At 45.0% G+C, this 19311-nt stretch overlaps 2 protein-coding genes across 4 annotated transcripts; both read right to left on the bottom strand.

The window, feature by feature from the left end:
• Nucleotides 1-60: 60 nt before the first annotated feature.
• Nucleotides 61-6463, bottom strand: ankrd13d (ankyrin repeat domain 13 family, member D). 2 transcript variants are annotated; one of them, XR_013767267.1, is made up of 17 exons: nt 6105-6463; nt 5843-5978; nt 5643-5767; nt 5406-5451; nt 4745-4888; nt 4450-4639; nt 4180-4246; nt 3955-4036; nt 3565-3626; nt 3328-3458; nt 3083-3240; nt 2687-2800; nt 2363-2535; nt 2172-2251; nt 1382-1624; nt 486-604; nt 61-376 (listed from the first exon to the last, which is right to left on the bottom strand). XR_013767267.1 is itself a non-coding variant. In XM_079167969.1 (16 exons), the coding sequence occupies exons 1-16, from the start codon at nt 6186-6188 to the stop codon at nt 541-543; spliced, it is 1899 nt and encodes a 632-aa protein (XP_079024095.1). In that variant the 5' UTR covers nt 6189-6463; the 3' UTR covers nt 61-540. The 2 variants fall into 2 exon arrangements, 1 of the variants encoding a protein (XP_079024095.1); XM_079167969.1 differs by having other exon boundaries at nt 61-604.
• Nucleotides 6464-7135: 672 nt separating this feature from the next.
• kdm2ab (lysine (K)-specific demethylase 2Ab) lies at nt 7136-18998 on the bottom strand. Of its 2 annotated transcripts, none has more exons than XM_079167817.1 (23): nt 18835-18998; nt 18372-18412; nt 16831-16969; nt 16525-16603; nt 16333-16379; nt 15759-15937; nt 15427-15533; nt 15156-15249; nt 14730-14883; nt 14521-14636; nt 13431-13557; nt 13050-13327; nt 12830-12907; nt 12405-12665; nt 12167-12295; nt 11972-12052; nt 11598-11822; nt 11146-11175; nt 9928-11018; nt 9461-9624; nt 9118-9264; nt 8770-8985; nt 7136-8658 (listed from the first exon to the last, which is right to left on the bottom strand). In XM_079167817.1, exons 2-23 carry the CDS (start codon nt 18405-18407, stop codon nt 8477-8479), a joined length of 3960 nt encoding a protein of 1319 aa, XP_079023943.1. In that variant the 5' UTR covers nt 18408-18412; nt 18835-18998; the 3' UTR covers nt 7136-8476. The 2 variants fall into 2 exon arrangements, with proteins under 2 accessions (XP_079023943.1, XP_079023944.1); XM_079167818.1 differs by lacking the exon at nt 18835-18998 and adding an exon at nt 18506-18754.
• Between the last annotated feature and the right edge of the window lie 313 nt (nt 18999-19311).

Below are 19311 nucleotides of genomic sequence, written 5' to 3'. Positions count from 1 at the left end.
ATGTTTGCTTCTTTCTTCAAAAGCACTGAATGAAAAAAAAAATGTGGTCCAGGATGATCATTATTCTTTATTTTTCACACATAGTAGTAAGCCAACACAAATGTTATAATCATATTTTTTTTATAAGTTATTCCATTAATTAAGATTGTATTTTCTCATTTTTCATAATTATCATGGAACACGTTGTAGGATTTAAGTTTAAGGATCATTCGTCACTCAAAGACAGCAAGACTGTGAAAAAGATTCAATAAAAAAAGAAAAACAAAGATTCCCTCTATTTTGTCTCCTCCTTTCACTGCAGTGTGTTCAGAGCACCTCCTCTTATTCATCCCTCCCGCCTCTTATATTCTGGTCCTTTACAATCTGTTGTAGCAGCCTTCGTGTGAGAAAGACAAATAAAATATCTGTAATAACTTAACATCTCAGGATTTAAAAAAACTAAAAACAGAATAAATTAAGAAGATTGTTCCCCAATGAAGACACACCTCCACTGTTGTTGTTGTTGTTGTTGTTGTTGTTGTTGTTGTTGTTGTTGTGACATTACTTCTCGGTGAGTGACAGCTGCAGGATCCTCTCCAGCTCATCCTCTTCCTCCTTCTGCTTCCTGCGACAAAAATAGGAAATAAAGCAGTCAGAACAATGACAGCCATAAAAACACTGCAACTAACAGCTGATGGGTTATTATACTGACTTAATATTTAGCTCCTCTGTAATTCATTTGGAGAAGCAAAAGCCTTTGTTTCAGTGCATAATAAAGGCTTCACTAAAACAGACGTGCTAAATATCCTGGGTTACAGCAGGTACATAAATAGTATATCTGGGGGAAAGTTCCCTGTAAATACCGTAATCTCAATATTCCTGTATTCAACCCTGGTCACAGATTACAGCAGGGAAGGAAAAACTATCCTTGAAAGTCGAGGTGAAGTATTCAAGATTATTTCGTCAAGCAGCCAAGGCTGCGTTGCATCAAACGTCACTAATCCGAGGACCCACTCCCACAACCTCGTCTGAACCGTGTATTTATTGTACCATCTTGGTATTAAAAAGGTGCACAACTAATGAAAATATTCTAACACCCACTGTGCCAAAAGCAGTTTGAGATGGAGGAGCAGACTGCAGCGATCCCTGTGTGGGCACAAAAAAAGAACGTCTTTATTCTAATTTTCCATTTCTAAAGCCAGGCAGCAGGTGGTGCAGGTGTGTGGGTGTCCTTCCTCCGGGTGTGCTGGCTTCCTCCCACAGTCCAAAGACATGCAGGTCAGTTTGTGAACGACCGTCTGTCAGCATACGCATCAGCCCCGGGATAGACTGGCGAGCTGTCCGAGGGTTTACTTTGTCTCGGGTAAGCTAATGCGGGCCAGATTGTTCCCGACCGCCTCACCTGTCAATCTCGTCCTGCTCCCGGCACGACATCTCCATTGCGATACGCAGCTGCTCGTCGAAGCTCGACGCCACACCGAAGTGTCCCGACAGCCGCGGATCGGTCACTGCGCTGTAGGAGAGCGGGGAGTTGGCGGTGGGGGTGGGGTCAGACAGGGGGGAGACAGCAGCAGGCTGCTCGGGGTCGGCCGTGTCGTCGCCCTCTCTGCTGCCCAGTGAGATGGTCAGAGACTCCTGGATCGCCCTGAGACAAGAAAGAGATTAAGAGAAAAGACCGAAGTGTTATTAAACAAAGAGAGATGTCTTAACAGGGAAGCTTCATTACAGGATGTCTGGGAGTCGCTGCTCCCAAGAGAAGGTGGAAAGAAAAAGCTAATCACCGAACTCTATTTAGAGACGTTTAATTAAATTACTTCACAAGCCAGAGGTTTCCCTGATTCAGAAGGAATTATGAATAGACATGAGTTAAACTGCATGATGGTTCCACAGTAACAACTACAAATGTATTCTTTTTTTTTTTTTTAATTGTCTGGGGTGAACTGAATTGAGTTGATAGAGTAAGCTGCCTGGATGACAGCCTCCAGCTCTTACTTTTGATAATCTTGGTTCATAAAGTACAAAATCTAGGGGAAATAAATCTAAGAAAAGGCGTATCAATATCTCTGTTTGTGTGCTTGACATTGACTTGCAAAAGGCATGGACGCTATACTGCTAACAGTAGGGTTCACGGAGAGCATTCTCACCAGTTTGACCTGCCTGTAAAGGAAACGAGAGTCTGAAGCTCAGCTCACCTCTCCAGCTGAGAGTCTTCCTCGAACAGCGGGGACTGGGGCACCGGGCGGGTGTTGGTCAGGGCCTCCCATATGGTCACCTAAAAGCCCCACATAAAAGGTGTTAAACAACTGGCTTTAGATGTAAAAAGTAAATAATCAATTCCCACATACGACGCGCAACTCTAAAACTATATATCTTTGACTCTGACCTGGTCACTCTCTGTGCCGGCGTCCAGCAGGCTCTGCTGGATGGCGAACTGCAGTAGGTTGTCATCCTCGTCCCTCATTGGCTCGCTGCGGCCTGGACCGAGGGTGGCGTAGTCTGCGGGGGGCTCAAACACAGAGGGGTCCACCTCACAGTGGAAGGGAGGTGTGGCTTGACCTGGGTGAAGTAGAGTTACAACATTACTGTACGTGCAAGCAAAAGGTGTGTCATTCCAAAAAATAACTCGCAAGCCTGTGGAAACACCACCACAGCGCCGTACATTTTAAAAAAAAAAGGTGCAATGTCCTCATAACTAGCTTATATTTACCAGCTTCTTCGGAGGCCTCTGGTGTGTGAACCGTCACAGAGCTCACCGGCTCGTCGCAGCCACACAGGTTACTGAAAGTCACTCTGGCATTCAACACGTGGAACAGGGGAATCTCTGGGGGAGTGAGAGTTTGAGAGATTTAAATGGCTGATTATTCCAGGGACACCAGTGGGAATGAAAACACACAGTAAGAATCATGAACGTCGAGGTGGCTGATGGCAAACAGAAAAAGCCTGAACCACGCATAGAAATGACGACAGAATAAAGCTTTTTAGTTCTAACATGTCACTGTATTGAGCGACAGAACTACAGTGGTAGAGAATCGAATAAACGCAAGACATCCATCTAGCTCCACAAAAGGAATTGAAACCTCACAGTGCGACCTCACATACCCACCTATCTTGACAGGGAAGCCTGGCGGCAGGCGCAGGGTGATGAAGTCACGCAGCTTGGCAAAGTGGGCGTTGGAGATGGCCATGAGGTCGATGATGGGCGTCACCTGCTCGGCCAGGGAGAGAGGGTGACTCTCACTCAACCACAGTGTCGCCTTGAACCTGGAGAGGACCCCGAGACAGACAAGAGAGGTTTGAGCGAACTGGTCCACAATGAAAGCTTCAAGTGCCTCCACGGCTGCATCATACCTCTGGACTTTGCTGGTAAGCTCGACGGGACGTCCGATGTCCCGGCCGTTCAGGTTGAACTCCGGGTTGAAGTACTCCTCAGCTGTGATGTCTGTGGGGTTGTGAGGACTGGCACACTGGGACACATTACTCTGACAGAAACCCAGAGAGAGTTATAAGTGACGGTGTTCATCAAAGAACGCTGCGGGTGGCGTGCTGATGTGGATGTGATGCAAAAAGTAATGTGGAAACTCTTACCCCATTGTGGGCTGTATGTTGTTCAGCAATCCCCAGGAAGGACTGCAGAGGAGTCTTTGAGCCTGAGTGGGAATAATGTAGGGAGAACATCATCAATCAGCTCTATTTATTGCTCCACAAAGAAGGCAAGGGGCACACCCGGAGCCAAAGGAGCACTATAATACACGGACGAGAACAGAACTTTGTGCTACCTCGTCACCAATTGATAGTTTATATCTCAGTTTTCACAACTTAATCTTTTAAATTTAGGCTCAGATTTATCTGCGGTTGTTCTCTGGCCCAATAACACAAATTTTGACACGATGTTCCTTCTCCAGTTCTACACTCATAAGAGCACAACAAGGACTTAGTGTGGGTGTGTGTGTAGATTGTGAATGTGTGTGTAATCACCTTTGCTCCTGGACTTATCCTGGTCTGACAGATGCTCTGTCCTTGACCGAGTCACCAGCTCCACATTGGTGGCACTGTAAACCTGGACGCAAAGAAAAAAATACTCTTCAGCACTTTGGAGAAATTGTTAATTTTTGGTCCCAAAACGGTACTAAACTCACTTCCAAATGGCCTAAACTATGCGTTTCAGCCCTAGTACACTCGGTTGGCTCAGCGATCACTTACCTTCGCTTCGTACCCGCTGACCACCTCACTCTTCTCAGAACGCCAGCCCCAGATTCCCGACTTGTTCCTAAACAAGGAAAGAGATATAGTAAGGGCTCACGGCACAGAGGTCATCAGTATTTGTTTATTGTTAATCGTGGAGACGAAATGCATTTCATGTGTGCACATAATAAATGGAGCTGCAGATATCCGCACAACATTAACAAATCAAGCGGGATCTCGATGAAATGCTTGTAGTTCGTAGATCTGTACGCAGAATGCGCCGATTACCGTTCGAAGGCAATGTTGCGTGTGTTGAGGTGCGTGGAGACGATGGGCGATGTGATTCTCTGGGCTGTGTTCTCCTGCGATGGCTGCATGGCTGCCAGGAGGGAGGGCTCGTCACGGGGAGACAACACCAGTGGCTCTGTGTACACCACCTGCTTCTCATGGTCCACCTCCATCACCACGGCACCTTCATCTAAGAGGAGCACACAAAACTCAAGTTTTGATGACAAAATCATCCATCCATCAACCTCAGCTGTTATTTGTATGTATGTAGTGCTGTTAAAGGGAGCACACACACCTCCGCCCTTGAAGATATAGCTGCGTCGTCCTTTCAGCCAGGTCATGTGTTCGAAACCCAGGAGGGTGGTGTCCACACGGAGGCACGAGCCACTCTTCCACACTCTGTAGACGTCACTGGGACACACCTTCGACACCAAGGGCACTGAGACGAGGACCGAAGAAGAGGAGGAGCAGTTTAGAAACAAGGAGGCAAAAAGAAAAGGGGAAACCAAACAGGGAACGGGGGACGTAGAGTGAAGAAAAAGCTGATTTACATGGTGGGTTGCAATGTTGTCTGGAAATCTACAAAAGTGCTTTGTAGTCCGGTCTCGAGACCAATCTCAATCTCAAAGTACTACACCAAAGGAGAATGATACTAATGTTTTAAGATGCAAAAAATATATAATTAACTGTTTATGTGATCATCTTCTGCAGATTAGAGAAGGCAAAGTAATCCAAACACAAGAGACCACATTACATTATTGAGCGGTCCCGTTGAATACATTACAGATAACACTGTAGGAAGGGGATCAGTCACTTGTAGTGGGTTCCAGTTTGAAATGAACCTGCCCCGTCTTGAGTTTGAGTCAAACTGACTGAGCTGCTGTCGGGGGAGCTGTTCGTCTACTGTGGTGCTGAAACTGACCTCTGTGAAAACACATTAAAAGAAACACGCTCACCCCAACTGGTGAACTCCCACTTCATCTCCACATAGAAGTCCTGCGCCTGGAAGAGACCAAGAAAAGTTTTTTTTTGTGTACACCATCTTACATTAGTGTCATCTGGGTTCAGTCAAGCTTGAGACTTGTGGACATGTTGGGAACATACATGTACAAATATTTAACAAAGCTTTAAGGCGTGGTTGATGTTTTGCCCCGTGCAACAGGTTCAGGCTGGAGGCTGTGGAGCAAACATACCTGTCTTAGTTTGCTGAGCAGCTCTGGGATGCCCGCCAATCTCTCAGTGGCACGTTTGTAGTCTCTGTACTGAAGCACCAGCTGAACCAGCTCAGGGTCCCCGGTGCTCACCGCCTCCTGCAAGACTGAAACATACATCCACATGAAATGCCAGGAAGTGTTCCTTATCCCCTCTGCAGCCACAGCAAGAAAGCACTTACTGGTCCAGCCCTGTGCGTTATTGTGTGTCGTGTCCGCAGAGTGCCTGAGCAGCACCCGGGCTGCCTCCAGGTGGCCCAGACACACAGCCAGCTCCAACGGGGTGCGCCCTCTCGGATCTAGGCGCTCCACATCCTGCTGCAGAAACCAAACACAGGAGCACGCATGAGCGCAATGCAGTGCGACATGACAAATGCATCTGTACAACACATCAACCGCCCAGTTGTAAAACAATATATATATATATAAAGCCTCCTTGCTTACCTCTTTCCTCTGCAGCTCTCGATCGAGCTCCAGGTACTGATTGTTCCACACCAGGAGATGCAGAGAAAACGCTTCTTCGGCCATGGTTGTCTTCCGCTTGACAGTTTTAACAGGAGTAAAGCTATGTTTGCAATATGACTTCTGCAGCCGACAGATTGCAGTGACACCACCGCAGACTGTAGCAGCTTTCAGCGCTGCTCGGCACACCTGGTTAGCTAGCTAGCTAAGTTAACTGCAGAAAGTGGGTAAACGTTGAATGTGTTTCACTGGGAAACCCTGTCACTGGGCAGATATATCCAACACGCTAAGGTTGGACAGCAAGCAAAGTAGAATAATGTCTGTTGCTGTTTAAATTAGTGGGCTGAGTTAGGTCGGCTAACTCAGCCCACTAATTTGATGTAGTTAACTAACAGCTAGCTGAGCTAACATTAGCTAACTGGCTAATAACATTGTTTGCTGCTCCTCTTGGCTCCTGCTTTCCATTATTCACGAAGTCAAACAACTATGTCAGCCGGAGAACAAAGCACCTCCAAAGTCCGTTCATTTTCCAACACGATGGATGATGTTCTTAAGTTAAAATGTATATTTAGCTATATATATATATATGGGTGAAATCGCCGGCTGATAAAGTTAGCTAGCTATCCCGCTGTTCCAGCAGCCACCCCCGGTTACATCGCAGGGTTGTTGCGGTGTGTCAAAATGAACAGAGATGTGGCCTTTATTCCAGTTCCACATCCAGGTCACTCGAGCGTCCGATGTGTTGGAGGCGACAGCTGCTGCCGATCACACTTCAGCCCGACCAACGATCATCAAACCAGACCACATCTGTCCAAGTCCGCCCGTGCGATGAGTGTGTTTACAGCTGCTGCGTTATTTATTTATTCCGTCGCTTTATTTCCAGGTTATGGAGAAGCTGGGTGGAGCTGATATCTGATCGGATCCTACAGTCCAAATAGTATTATTATGTTATGCATATCTCCCACGTTCAGTGACAATACGACAGTTAACCATTGTTTATCTTTTTTTTTTTATTTTTCTTGAAAAATAACACAAATAACATAAAGTGAAAAATGCTTTTGAAAATAATTACAATGCTACAGGACTCCCGTTTTGATAATCGAAAAGAGGAAAACACATTTACACAAAAGTATATATTTATATACTTATATTCATTTTAAGGTATATGTCCAGGAGGGCGGTCAGGAAGGAGACCTTTGATACAGAACTACTACACTTTAACGGAACAAAGAAATGAGCAACCCCAACCCAAAAACAATTGTACATCTCTATATTGAATTGGACAAAAGTCATGGAATTCAGTGAAAATTAGATCCTCACATGTTTCATCCATGAAAAGAAGAAAGTGTATCAAAGAGGGGTGGGGAGCAATTTCATCTAGAATATTAACATTTTGGCTCTAAATGTACAAAAACAAAGCAATAAGAGTTTGGAAATAATAGCACCTGAAGTCTAACGGTTGTTTGAAAATGCACCATTTATCCGACGCCTGAACCGTGGCTTACCCCGAACACTCCATGCAACCTGCTGGGGTGAGGTGTTGTTGCTTTGTCGATTGCCTTCTCACACTGTCTTTTAACCCTTTTATACAACCACATCTACTCGACGTCCATGTACACTTAATCAGGTATACCACTAGACTACTGTTGCATCCAAATGCCTTATTAAGCCGAACATACAACTGGTAAACACAGGCCATTCCACTCCCCCACTTTATAAGTCATGTCAAAGATCTGTCACCTTTAGTTGTCTTCAAAAAAATAAATCTCAGCGCATAGTTGTTGTGCATAAAGCAGACGTCAAACTTCTAGACGTGTGCTCTCTTGAATCTGACCAAAAAAATAACCATCTATTTAGAGCACCCAAAAGTAGCGGATATTAAATGAGTTAAAATGATAGATCACAAGATAAATATGACTTTATGGGAATCAGCCAAACATAACAATGCAGTTACGCTCCAAAGATGAAACTCAAAAGTCGAACTCAAGGCAGGAGTTTGTGATGAGAGTCAAGATTGGTGCCGGTACAGAGAATTGATTGCCCATGTTCTCCAACTCCTGGCAAAAAAAAGAAGACATTTTGCTTTTCCCCACTCCACATTAATCCCCAAAAGAACTGAAAAATGAGTTATTTTACGGTACCCAGAAAAATGTACATGTTAAAAAAGAAATATTGTTTCAGCTGTGACGACCCTTTCACCAACACCAGTTAAGTGATTAAGCACTCCCAGTTTAGACCCCCCCCCTCCTTTAACGTGATACAGGTGCATGTGAACTTCCCTTCCCATCTGTGTCCTTTGTGTTACACAGGTTCACTGTTGCCTTTGCACCTCTGCAGTCAGAGGAGGCGGATGCTTAGGAAATCCTCTGTATCAGTTTTTCATCCGACAGGCAGTAGAGTGTGTTGACCGACAGCTCGGAGATGAAGGCCTCACAGGCCTTGCGGGAGACACCTTTACAGCCTCGCAGGTCGAGCAGTGAGATGCAAGAGAGACGGCGGAGATACTTCAGACTGGTGTCAGTCAGTTTACTGCAACCTAGGGAAGAGGCAAACACACAGACGCATCAATACGAGTGAAATAAAACTCATGCAACGTGTGCGCGCGTTCGCTCTTCCTAAAGAATTAGCGATCCCATCAACCTCTCACCTCCCAGGTTGAGTTCTGTGAGCGTGTTTCGTGTGGACGAGCCCACTGCGGTCAGCAGGTTGATGGAGTTGTCGGTGAGGCTGTTGCAGTGGGAGAGGTCCAGTTTTGTTAAATGGGGCATGTGGCGGATCACCAGGCGCAGAGTGGAGTCGCTGATGTCCAGGCCTGCTAGTCGCAAACACTGCATGGTCCGAAAATGACTGCGATTGTCACAACCTGGAACAGAGGGGAGGAAGAGAAGGAAAAAAAAGCAGCGTTTTTGTGAGAGTTTGATGAGGAAAAGGGCAAATAAAGGGAGCATAATGACAAGAAAGGCAAGGGGAGTTTCTTAGGCTCCTCTTTCCTCACCTGGAGGGGTGACTAGATCCCTGATCTGAGAGTCTTTGACGCCATCTGCATACCGCAGGTCAAGAGAACGGAGGAGAGGGCAACCAGAGGAGCAGAGAGCTGAAATAGTTAACCAGGAACAACCTGCCACCATCAGATCCTTCAGCCCTGCAACATCAAAAGAGAGATTTAAATTGAGTGTTTAATGTATTTCGGTAGAGCACACTGCTGATTGGTGGATACATGACTAATTCCAAATTAATCTCAAACTTTCAATACAAAATGCAATACAAATTGTGTGAAGGAGTGTGTGTGTGTGTGTGTGTGTGTGTGTGTGTGTGTGCGTGTGCGTGTGCGTACGTACCAGGCAGGCGGCCAACAAGCCAGTTGAGCTGTTTTTTAGAGATGTTGGTCCAGGACAGATCCAGCGTGACCGGCTGTCTCTTGATGATGCCGGTGAGGGCCTGAGGGGTAACGGTGCGTTTGATGCTCAGGTCAATCCGTGCCCAAAGCCGCTTGTCTAAACACCTATGAACAAGCACACGCTGATGAAGAACACGTCCATTCATAGTTATCCCTTTGCAGAGCGATATGACCTACTGACCCTACACACTCATTTAGATGGAGAAACACGATGTCATTACTGAGTTTAAAATAGGAAATATATAAAAATAAAGGATGGGGTTTGATCGCATTTTATAATAGCGTGCGATAACAGGTTTGATAAAAGAGTTGATAGCATCAGAGCTTAACGAATACAGGTATTTTGCGGAGCAGGAACCAGATGCAAAATAGATCCCTAATAAAAACATATCCTCGAAGAGATCTTACCATTTGTACCAGTTCTTGCAGACAGCCATGCAGATGCAGAGATCTGCTCGACTTAAGTAACGGAAGACGGATACCCACACCTCCCTCTCGCAGCCTGGTCCGCTGCCACTGTTCTCCCGGTCGGCCTCGCTCCCTCCTTCCTGCAGGGCGGACAGAGGGATGCGGAGATGGGAAAGCTCAGAGGTCGAAGAAGAGGACGCGCCATTGCTCAATTTAGCAGGTCTGCTCGTCCTCGTTTTTTTAGAGTCCTCCAGCCTCTCTGGGTGGGAGGAGCGAGTGTCCGTGAGTCTACTACGAGTGTGAGGAGGCGTGTGCCTACTGGGGAGTTGATCGGGACGGGGACTGCGGCTTCTAATGGGGGGTCTGACGAGGACTCTGGTCTGGCTGTGTATTGTGGAAGTGGCAGTTTGAGTGGCGATAGCTTCTAATTTGGGGACAATGGCTGACGGGTCGTGTTTGGCTCTGGATGGCCTTTGGAGTGTCACTTTAAGAAATGAGCCATCTTTGCCCCTCGTTTCACTGTCCTGCTCCGTCTCCTCCTCGGCGTCCTCCTCTGCACCGTTTTGGTTGGCCACCTCGCTCGCTTCCTCTTCCCTCTCTTTGGCTGCCCGCCCTCCTCGCCTCGACTGTGGCTGGTTCTCTTTATCCAATCCCCTCCCAATGTTCTGCCCTCTCTTCTCTTCCTCGTCAGCATCGCTGCTACTACTGCTGCTGCTGCTGCTGCTGCTGCTGCTACTGTTGGTGGTGCTGCTGCTGCTGCTGCTGCTGCTGCTGTCCTCGCTCTCCTCCTGCAACTCTTCATGGCTTCTACCACCTCGGATTCCTCTTCCTCCTGCTCCTCCTCCCCGCAGCCTCACCCCTCTCCCCCTCCCTCTGTGGGACTCTCCCTTGGGCTCAAGTGGCAGACCGAGGGAAGACTGCTGCTGGAAGGAACCAGTCCCTCCTGGAGAGCTGTGGTAGGAGGAGCCACTCTCCCAGGAGGAGCCCCGGCCTCGGCCCTGAGATAGTCTGCTGGTTGGAGATCGCAGCCGTGACAGCACCCTGGAGCGCAGCAGCCTGGGAGAGCGCTCCAGAGACGAGTGCTTCTGCTTCTGTTGGGGGGGGAGACACAAAAAGGATGGCTCGTGGTTGAAATGCATCTTCAACAAACAAAATTGTTTATAGAATTATAGTATATAAAATACAGCAATATGGAACATTACGGAAATAAGTGCTTACCGTTAGGATTTTGCTGCGCTCTAGTTTTATCTGAAATAAGCAGAGAAGGGGCGAGGGGATGAGATAAATGTCAAATGTAGAGGAACGCACAAAGCCAGTTTCAGGGTGACTGCAAGTTTCATCATGGAACACTTTTTTAGATTCTCTAAGATCTTCAGTGACTGAAATAGATCAAAATCAGAAGAAAGAATAAGGGCTCTCTGTGTACATTTCCTACTCTTGGGCCAGCTGAATTTTAAAAGGCACCAAACTCTGTGAGGCTTCTAAAACTGAAAGGAAACCATAAGAACTAGAGTACCGCTACTCAAAGAAGAATTTGGAGATGTAGACATGCTGAATTATCCATATGCTTTACATCAACACATTTACCCCATGAAGCAGAAAAAATATCACTACTTGCTTTTGATCACTAAAATTGGAAAATTCAACAAAGGCATCTAAATCCACCTCACCCTCTTCTTAAGTCTGAGCTCCAGTGCATTTGCTCTTTTGCGGTTCTGTTGATGCTGCAGTAGAAGTTTCTGAGAAGGTGGTGGTGCTGTGGATCGGGATGAGGATCCGCTCTGTCTCCCTTGTCTCACCCCTTCACCTACACCGATGCCTTCCCGGTAGGCCAGCTTGGACGGTGGCAAGGAGGTGGAGCCCTCCGACTCTCCGCTTTCCTCATCGCTGGAAGACTGGTGTGGGACGGTCGGTGGGGTTAAAGAAGAGAGGGTGTCGTGTTAATTTGAGTATGAATATCAACCATCTGGCAACTAGTGGACGTTATTGAAAAAGCGTTTTAGAGAAGGAAGAGAGACAAGAGGGAGAGTGATAGGATACGTACCTCCAAGTCTTTGCCTTGGTAACATTTGGGACATTCCCAACAGCTGGGCAAATCTTTATTGATCTTCCCTTCACCGGGTTCCTGAAACAGCAAATCAACATCTACATATGCAGTTTCGTAGGCAGCAAAACAAACCATGCAATAATTAGGTAATGTATTCAGTTTATAGCTTTCACTGGGTCTGAAGTTGATTACCTTAATGCATTGATGATGGACAATCTGCGAGCAGACGGAGCACTCCATGAGTGAGTAAGTGCTCGGATTTGATTCGTCCAACTCCCCTTCTCCACATATGGCACACCGCGCTGTGTTCGGTAAGGCAGGCTGGAGGAAGGAACAAACGGTATTTACACCAGAGGTACAATAATACGGACAGATGGGCAGCATTATTTGGTTCCACACATACAAAGCCAATGATGGGTACGAGACTCACCATCAGACACCGTCTCATCATGCAGCCCTTCTTCATGCGTCCAGGGCCACCGAACTTCCTCATGTCGTGGCAGAACTGGCAGGTGCCGCACTCCTTCCTGCAGCAGGCGCCGCAGCGCTTGCACCTCACCCGTCGGCGCCTCAGGGCCGAGATGGAGGAGCGCTTGGTGGGCCTCTGACCCAGAGGCTTGTGGGGGGTGGGTCCCAAGCGAGGACGGTAAATGACAGGGGGAGGGGGAGTGGGGGGCTGGTACCAAGACGGCTGTATAATGGTCATCAGCAGGAAAGGCGAAGGAAAGTCCGGTTAGAGTCGTGTACAGTACGAGGACTTGTTTGATGTTGGTGATGAGTTTGCATGCCTGGTTATGGATGTTAAGTATATATCCAAGCTTGCTGGACGTGTGCAGAAATGTGTTCTCTACTCACCCTTTCAGGCCACTTGACAATGGGCTTTCCAGTGTAGGACAACTTGGGGTTATCATTGGAATGCTCTTTCAGAAGAGTCTAGACAAGTGGAGAAGAGAAAAGAAGTAGTAAGACAAAAAAAACATCATATATGTCTGGACTTCAACCCTGGCACAGAACCCTAAAAGCCGTAGTAGCCAGTGTGAGCTTATTGTGAGATGCACAAGGAACTTGGGCCCACCCTCATGTCTTGGATCAGGGCTGCAGCATCCATGATGCCTGCAGGAACACACTTCTTCTGGTCCGGCAGCTCCTCCAACTTCCCTAAGAGGTTCCACAGTCCCTCCAGCTCAAAGGGAGTCAGCATGTGCTGAGGTGTGGCAACTTCAGCCGTCTCCTCTTCTTCCACTTCTTCTTCCTCCTTGATTATGACCTCCTTGATTTCAATGTCACTGTCAACTCCATTAGAGGTGCCATTCTTGGGTTGATCATTGGTTTCAAGGTCAGCCTGTGTAAGTCCTGAAAAGAGAGTGAACGTGACAGATTAATTTACACATCTGTGTAAAGAATAGACAAATACAAGTGAGGACAGCCATGTTTTCTTGCATCCATTCATCCTCACCTATGCCTAGGGAGTATTTCTGGAACTCAGGAGTGAGGTGGGAGACGTTGGTCTGACAGTAGAGGTATCTCTCCAGGACGTACCAGCACATCTCAAAGTAGAATGGGTAGCGGAACTTTGCTGGCACCTAGAGGACAAGGACAAAAATTAGAAAAACTTGGCTAATCATTTTTTGCATCTTCCAAGTTTCATCAAAAACCACAGAGAGAAAATAAAATGTATACTATGTTGCTTCAAGTGTATTGCTTTATACATAAACGCATACGTTCTGCTTCTTCAAACTGCTCTTAAGCAGCTGAAGCATTTGCCAAAACTTTGTTGTGGTTTGCACTTCTGCTTAGGAGAAGTGAGATAGGATGTAGCTGCAGTGGCTAGAGTCCGGATACACCTGCTGGATTCTTTTAGCCCAGCCGGCTGTCTGAGCAACGACAGCGTTTGACAAAAACAAACAACGCGTGTTTTAGCTTCAGAAGCAATCTTTGCGTCGTGTGATAGATATAGATATAGATATATATATATATATATATATATATATATATATATATATATATATATATATATATATATACACACACACACACACACACACACGTACCAATTCACCAATCAGATACTCAGTAGCAACAAACTTACAGACCTTATCTGGTGGATTGTATAAACCACGACATGATCAATCAACATTAAAAACCATGCGAGTGTCATTCTAAAATTCAGTGTTTTCACTATCACTTAAATTAATTCCACTTAAGTACTTTACAACCGCAGTAAGAGGTACTTACTCACATACTAATGAGTTATACTCAGTGAGATATACAGATTTTAAATTGAGAAAATGGGAGCACTGGTATTGCTATCGGATTATTACTCTATCGGCAGATACTCTGAGTTTCCAGATTGGTATATTAGAGAAATACAAATTATTTAAAATCGGTGCATCGTTAGCTTTATGGCTGTGAACAATTCTTAACATTAAAGTCATGTTGTTGAGAAATGATTCTGTTTTTCCACAGAATAAGACTCGGCATAATCACAAAATCTGAAGCAATCATCAATGCGAGTCAAGAGGACGGTGAAATATCAACATGCTCACCCGTGTGCGATCCTCAATGCTGTAGATGTTGAGCTGCATGGGGATGTTAAAGCTGTGGAGGAAATTTCCCCCAAACACCAGCGTGTCCTCCGGTGTGTACACGGCATGGATCCACCCTACAACACACAGGACGCAGGAAGCTCAAGATATGTAGTGGTCACGTGTGACTTTTATATGTATGGTGTCATTGCTTTATTACAGGAGCATACCTGATGGGATTATGAAGGTGTTGCCTTGCTTGAGCTCGATCCTCTGACAGTCGTAACACTTGTCCCCCAAGAAGATGTCCCCTTGTTTCCCTGATAAAACCCAGTTCTCGTACATCTCCAGGTTCGGTGGTGTGGGTGGAATCAGCCAGAACACCTGCAGGGATCCCAGGGTGAAAGGTCACGTTGATGGTCTGAGGTCAACAAATACTTAAAGATGCATCCATGGCACTAATGTTCATATGCGTTAAGAGAAAGTTAAAAGGCAAGATGGAGTGTTAGTCCACATTGACATTTAGTTGTATTCTAATAGCATGAGTGAAAACAACGACTGTCCCTCATTCCAACTAAACATTTCCACTGGGTCACTACAGGCAGCCTAAAACTTCAAAAAGAAGGGTTCTCGTGTGGTGTGAGACGCAGACCGACCTTTCCTCCTCGCAGGATGTGGTACCACACTGAAGTGCCTCCAAAGTCAATGTGGAAATCTGTGAAGCAGCCCTGCACACTCATGAGACAGTACCTACGAGGAGTGAGGGAAGGACAGAAAACACAACGCAGATTTAAGATTGAAAAAAAAGGATAAAGGCATTAAGAGACTTTGAATTGGATTATATCACTGATGGAGATGTGATCAGTATTGTATCTTTTCTATACGATGGCAAATGTTCCACGTTTGTGAGAGCTCTGGTTTACTCACTTCTGTACTTTGGGATAATGCATGTCTATGATGGCATTAGTGGAGTCTCTCTGTCTCTCCTTGAGATGGCGGGGCCACATGTTGTCCACCCAGTCAATCAGGTCCACCTGAAGAAAATACGTACATTCAAAATGTCTGCACCAAACCCCAGTTTCTGAGTTACAGAGATTAATAGCCGTCAAAGTAGCAAACAAATTATGATAATAACTATCCCGTCTTCCTTAACTGCCTAAAGTGTGATTTTCTGAGTGCTCAAAATGTTTGTGACTTACAGATATGCGTGAATAAGAGTTATGAAATAACATTATCAATGTGCACATCTGCATTCTCACCGACGCCGGACGTTTGACCAGATTCTCCAGCCTGGTGTGGCTGAACTCCAGACTGATGACGTTGTAGAGTTTCTCTCTTTCAGATGGGGGCGTTTCGTAGTAGCGTCGCCACTGAGCCATCGACATCTCGATTCCCTTCTGGGTGTTCACGTCCATCACGTCCACAATGCGTCGACTACCTGTAAGAGGATTGAAAGTGGTTCAACTACTGTGACCACTGTCCTAAAATATACTCGACACTCATTGGCATTGTGTGCAATACACGTTATTTGTAATAGAAATGCCAAGCAACTATAGCCTGACCGATACTGGGTCATACTTTTTGGAGGCCGATATTGATATATTTATAAAAATACTTTTTTACATTAACAATCAACCAACTTGGGAACAGAGCTTTTTTTGTTAATAAATAAATACTGAGATACAGACTGAGCGAGACACTTTACAGTTCAAAGACCTAGTTTAGCAGTTCCTTCAAGTTATTTGGAGTACAGTAATATCGTTCTATAAGACTCGCATTTTGTGTACAAAAGTAAAAGAATTTAAACAGAATGGTCATAAAACAGGAACTTACCAACAAACAACTTGACATCACTCACACTGAAATCAGGGTCTGGCATTCTGCAAGAGAGAGGCAAGTCCATGTAAATGTGTTTTTAATCTCCAGAAAAAAAACAGGTTTATTGGCATTTGATTTGAAACTAAGAATATATATCTCCATATGAGAATCAAAAAAAAAAAAAAAGAGTAAAAGAAGGCGACTGACTGTATGCCAAGACCATCAGCTCTCTCAAAGATAATGGGGTCCCTGAGCCCCTCCCTCTGGATGTACTCAAATGTGAAATCTAGAAAAGGAGACGCACACAGTGACACAGTCAGTTATCAAAAAACACACATACATGGGTAGATAACCCAGAGTCATAACAGTAATACTTAAATTAGACAATATGAACTTGCAGAGACACTTTTATCCGATCAACACAGTCTTAAAAATGTGCAGTATCAATACAGCGTTTAGAAGAGTTAGCCGCAGTTGCCTTTACACGGCATCAGATATGTTGAAACCTCTCACCTTTACCCTCCATGTGTTTGACCAAGTTAGACTTAAACCGGACGCACTGCAACTTCTCGTCCAGGTCGAACATCCGTTTGCCTTCAATTTCATCATCTGAGATTCCATCGTCCTGGTAGCGGCGCCGCGTCCCTGTACGCTGAGGACAGAAGACCATCTCTGTTAGCCTCGACGTCAAGCATGAAAAATAGGTTTTGTGATGAGCAACAGAAAGAGGACAGGATGAGAGGGTTGGAACACACTGGCAGTGAGAATTATGGGATGTCTTACGGTACAAACGATATTTTAGTGCCACGAAAAAGCTATCAGACAGCAATGCTGATGTCAAGATCAGACTAAACCATGAAAGCAGAACTAGCATCACATCAATGTTTTTTTTTACCAAACTACCATTTCTATGAAAATCTACACAACAAAAAGCAAGCACAATCAAAAGTAACAGATTCAAAAAACCAAGAAACCGTTGAAACACTGCTTAATAATGTATTTTATTTTTAACGTACTTACTGGAATCTAATTGCTAAGATATGAGGTGACACCCAAGGGATCTGTCCCTAATATCTCTGTGCCAAAAAAGGACTAAAATTAGTGCTAAAAATCATGCTTTCACCTATCACGATGAATCAATCCAAGCAGATCAGTCAGCCAGATAGTTCACGTGAGAACCAAGCAACACAGCATGACAATAGCAGGGGTTAATCTCCCCCCCCCCCTCCCGTCCTGCCATTCACCCTGTGCAGCACTGCTTGGCTAGACAGATGGATAAAGCACAACACCCCCACTCTGACATCTCCCCACCCCCCCAAACAATAAATGTGGCATCATCTAAACTCTGATACTCCTCACTTTCATAACTGAGCACTGCACAGTAGCTATTACTCTGCAACTGAAAACAATGTAATACTATGAAAGCAACCCATACAGTTGTTTTCATATAGAGTAATAAAAATGACAAAGGGAATAAATTAATTACAATTAAGCAGCTATTTATTGGGTACTTTTATTAAGCGTTTGCTTCCACAAATAGGCCTAGACATGTTTTACAAAAGTAAATCAACAATGGCCTATAATATATATATATATATATATATATATATATATATACACATATACATACACACACAGACACAGATATATATTTAGAAATGTATATTTTACTAGTATTAATAAAATACAGTACATACTGGGAAGTATGAAAGCACTGAGTAAATAACTTAACAACCAGGGGGTAGGATGGTGAAGCAAGGTCACGCCAGATTAGACAGTGAACCTGACCTTCTCTTGAACTCCTTATAGACAGGTTCATTACCTTTATTAGGGTGGCACGCTAAACAGAAAGGACCACTGCCATGACATACTGTGCCAAAAAGAAAGTGGGCCATTCTAACCAACTATACTATGATTTACTGGACTGCTTCGTGTATTTCAAAAGGGCCAACATCACACACACCTTGGATGAAATACATCAAATCCATCACAACACATTGTAACGGTTAGACACAAAACAACTGGAGCAGTTGGGTTCAGTTGACGTTACTCACCAGCCGTTTGCTGTACCGTGTATGAGGGTCCTCCATAATCTCTAGAAGACAAAAAGTATCGGCAGCAACGTTAAATTACACCAAATAAACAGTCAACCGGTGTTAAAATGTTTCAGTGTGTCAGAAACACACACCTCTCTCTCGGAGTAGAGCCTGACGTTAGCTAACGTTAGGTAGCCGTGCTAACGTTAGCAAACATTGTTGCCTGAGGTTAGCAACACAACACAAACACATTTACGTTGGACTTGCGTCGCTGTATTAAGACAGACAAGTGCCGACAGGAGCTACTACCGTTCAAACGGAATTCCCCGTGACCAGTGAGTCCATTTAGGGACGTTATTTAGCTAGCTGGAGTTGTCGGCTAACGCGAACTAGCTCCAATGGCATCCCTTTCTTAAGTCGTCGGCTAACGCTAGCTAGCTGACATTAGCCTCTGTACAGTTGTACGCTTCTTTATCGTTACCTCTGCGTATTAACTCCTGTAGCCGTAGTGGTGGAAGTTATATGTCCCAGCTAGAGCGTCTGCGGTCTCTCAGTAAAGTTTCCCTCCATGTTATGTGACAACAGCTGTGTTATATTGTTGTGTTTATTATTGTGCGATAAAGTTAGAACGATTCGACGCTCCGAGCCGCCATTTTCAGCTGGTGAGAAAACACACATACACAACACACGAAGGGAAAAAAAGAAGCTCGTGACCCACCCCCCGATTTACCTCGCCGCTACTAACGATTAGCATAGGAACACTCCCATTGGACACAACATGTGCCTTTTAAACAAGATTATAATATGTTAATATACAAGAGTGCTTGGTTTGTCTTCCCCGGTTTGACGGTTATGTAAGAAACATTCCCTGTATATTATTTACTATAATCACACGTCACTGTAAGGTAGTATTTGCAAAAAAGTATCAAAACTACTAATAATAAATAAGATAATCCGT

This window comes from Pholis gunnellus, assembly GCF_910591455.1.
Source record: "Pholis gunnellus genome assembly, chromosome: 10".
In the NCBI taxonomy this organism is placed as follows: Eukaryota; Metazoa; Chordata; class Actinopteri; order Perciformes; family Pholidae; genus Pholis; species Pholis gunnellus.
This window is presented reverse-complemented; position numbering and strand designations above follow the sequence as displayed.

What these genes read in the sequence shown, in the direction of transcription:
- ankrd13d (XM_079167969.1), bottom strand. Translation starts at nt 6,188, where the DNA reads ATGGCCGAAGAAGCGTTTTCTCTGCATCTCCTGGTGTGGAACAATCAG. An exon ending in CGCAACATTGCCTTCGAACG is followed by an intron (nt 4,247 to 4,449) that starts GTAATCGGCGCA and finishes TTCCTTGTTTAG; the next exon opens with GAACAAGTCGGGAATCTGGG. An exon ending in GAAGACTCTCAGCTGGAGAG is followed by an intron (nt 1,625 to 2,171) that starts GTGAGCTGAGCT and finishes TTCTTGTCTCAG; the next exon opens with GGCGATCCAGGAGTCTCTGA.
- kdm2ab (XM_079167817.1), bottom strand. Translation starts at nt 18,407, where the DNA reads ATGGAGGACCCTCATACACGGTACAGCAAACGGCTG. An exon ending in CAAACACATGGAGGGTAAAG is followed by an intron (nt 16,604 to 16,830) that starts GTGAGAGGTTTC and finishes CTCCTTTTCTAG; the next exon opens with ATTTCACATTTGAGTACATC. An exon ending in CATTATCCCAAAGTACAGAA is followed by an intron (nt 15,250 to 15,426) that starts GTGAGTAAACCA and finishes CACTCCTCGTAG; the next exon opens with GTACTGTCTCATGAGTGTGC.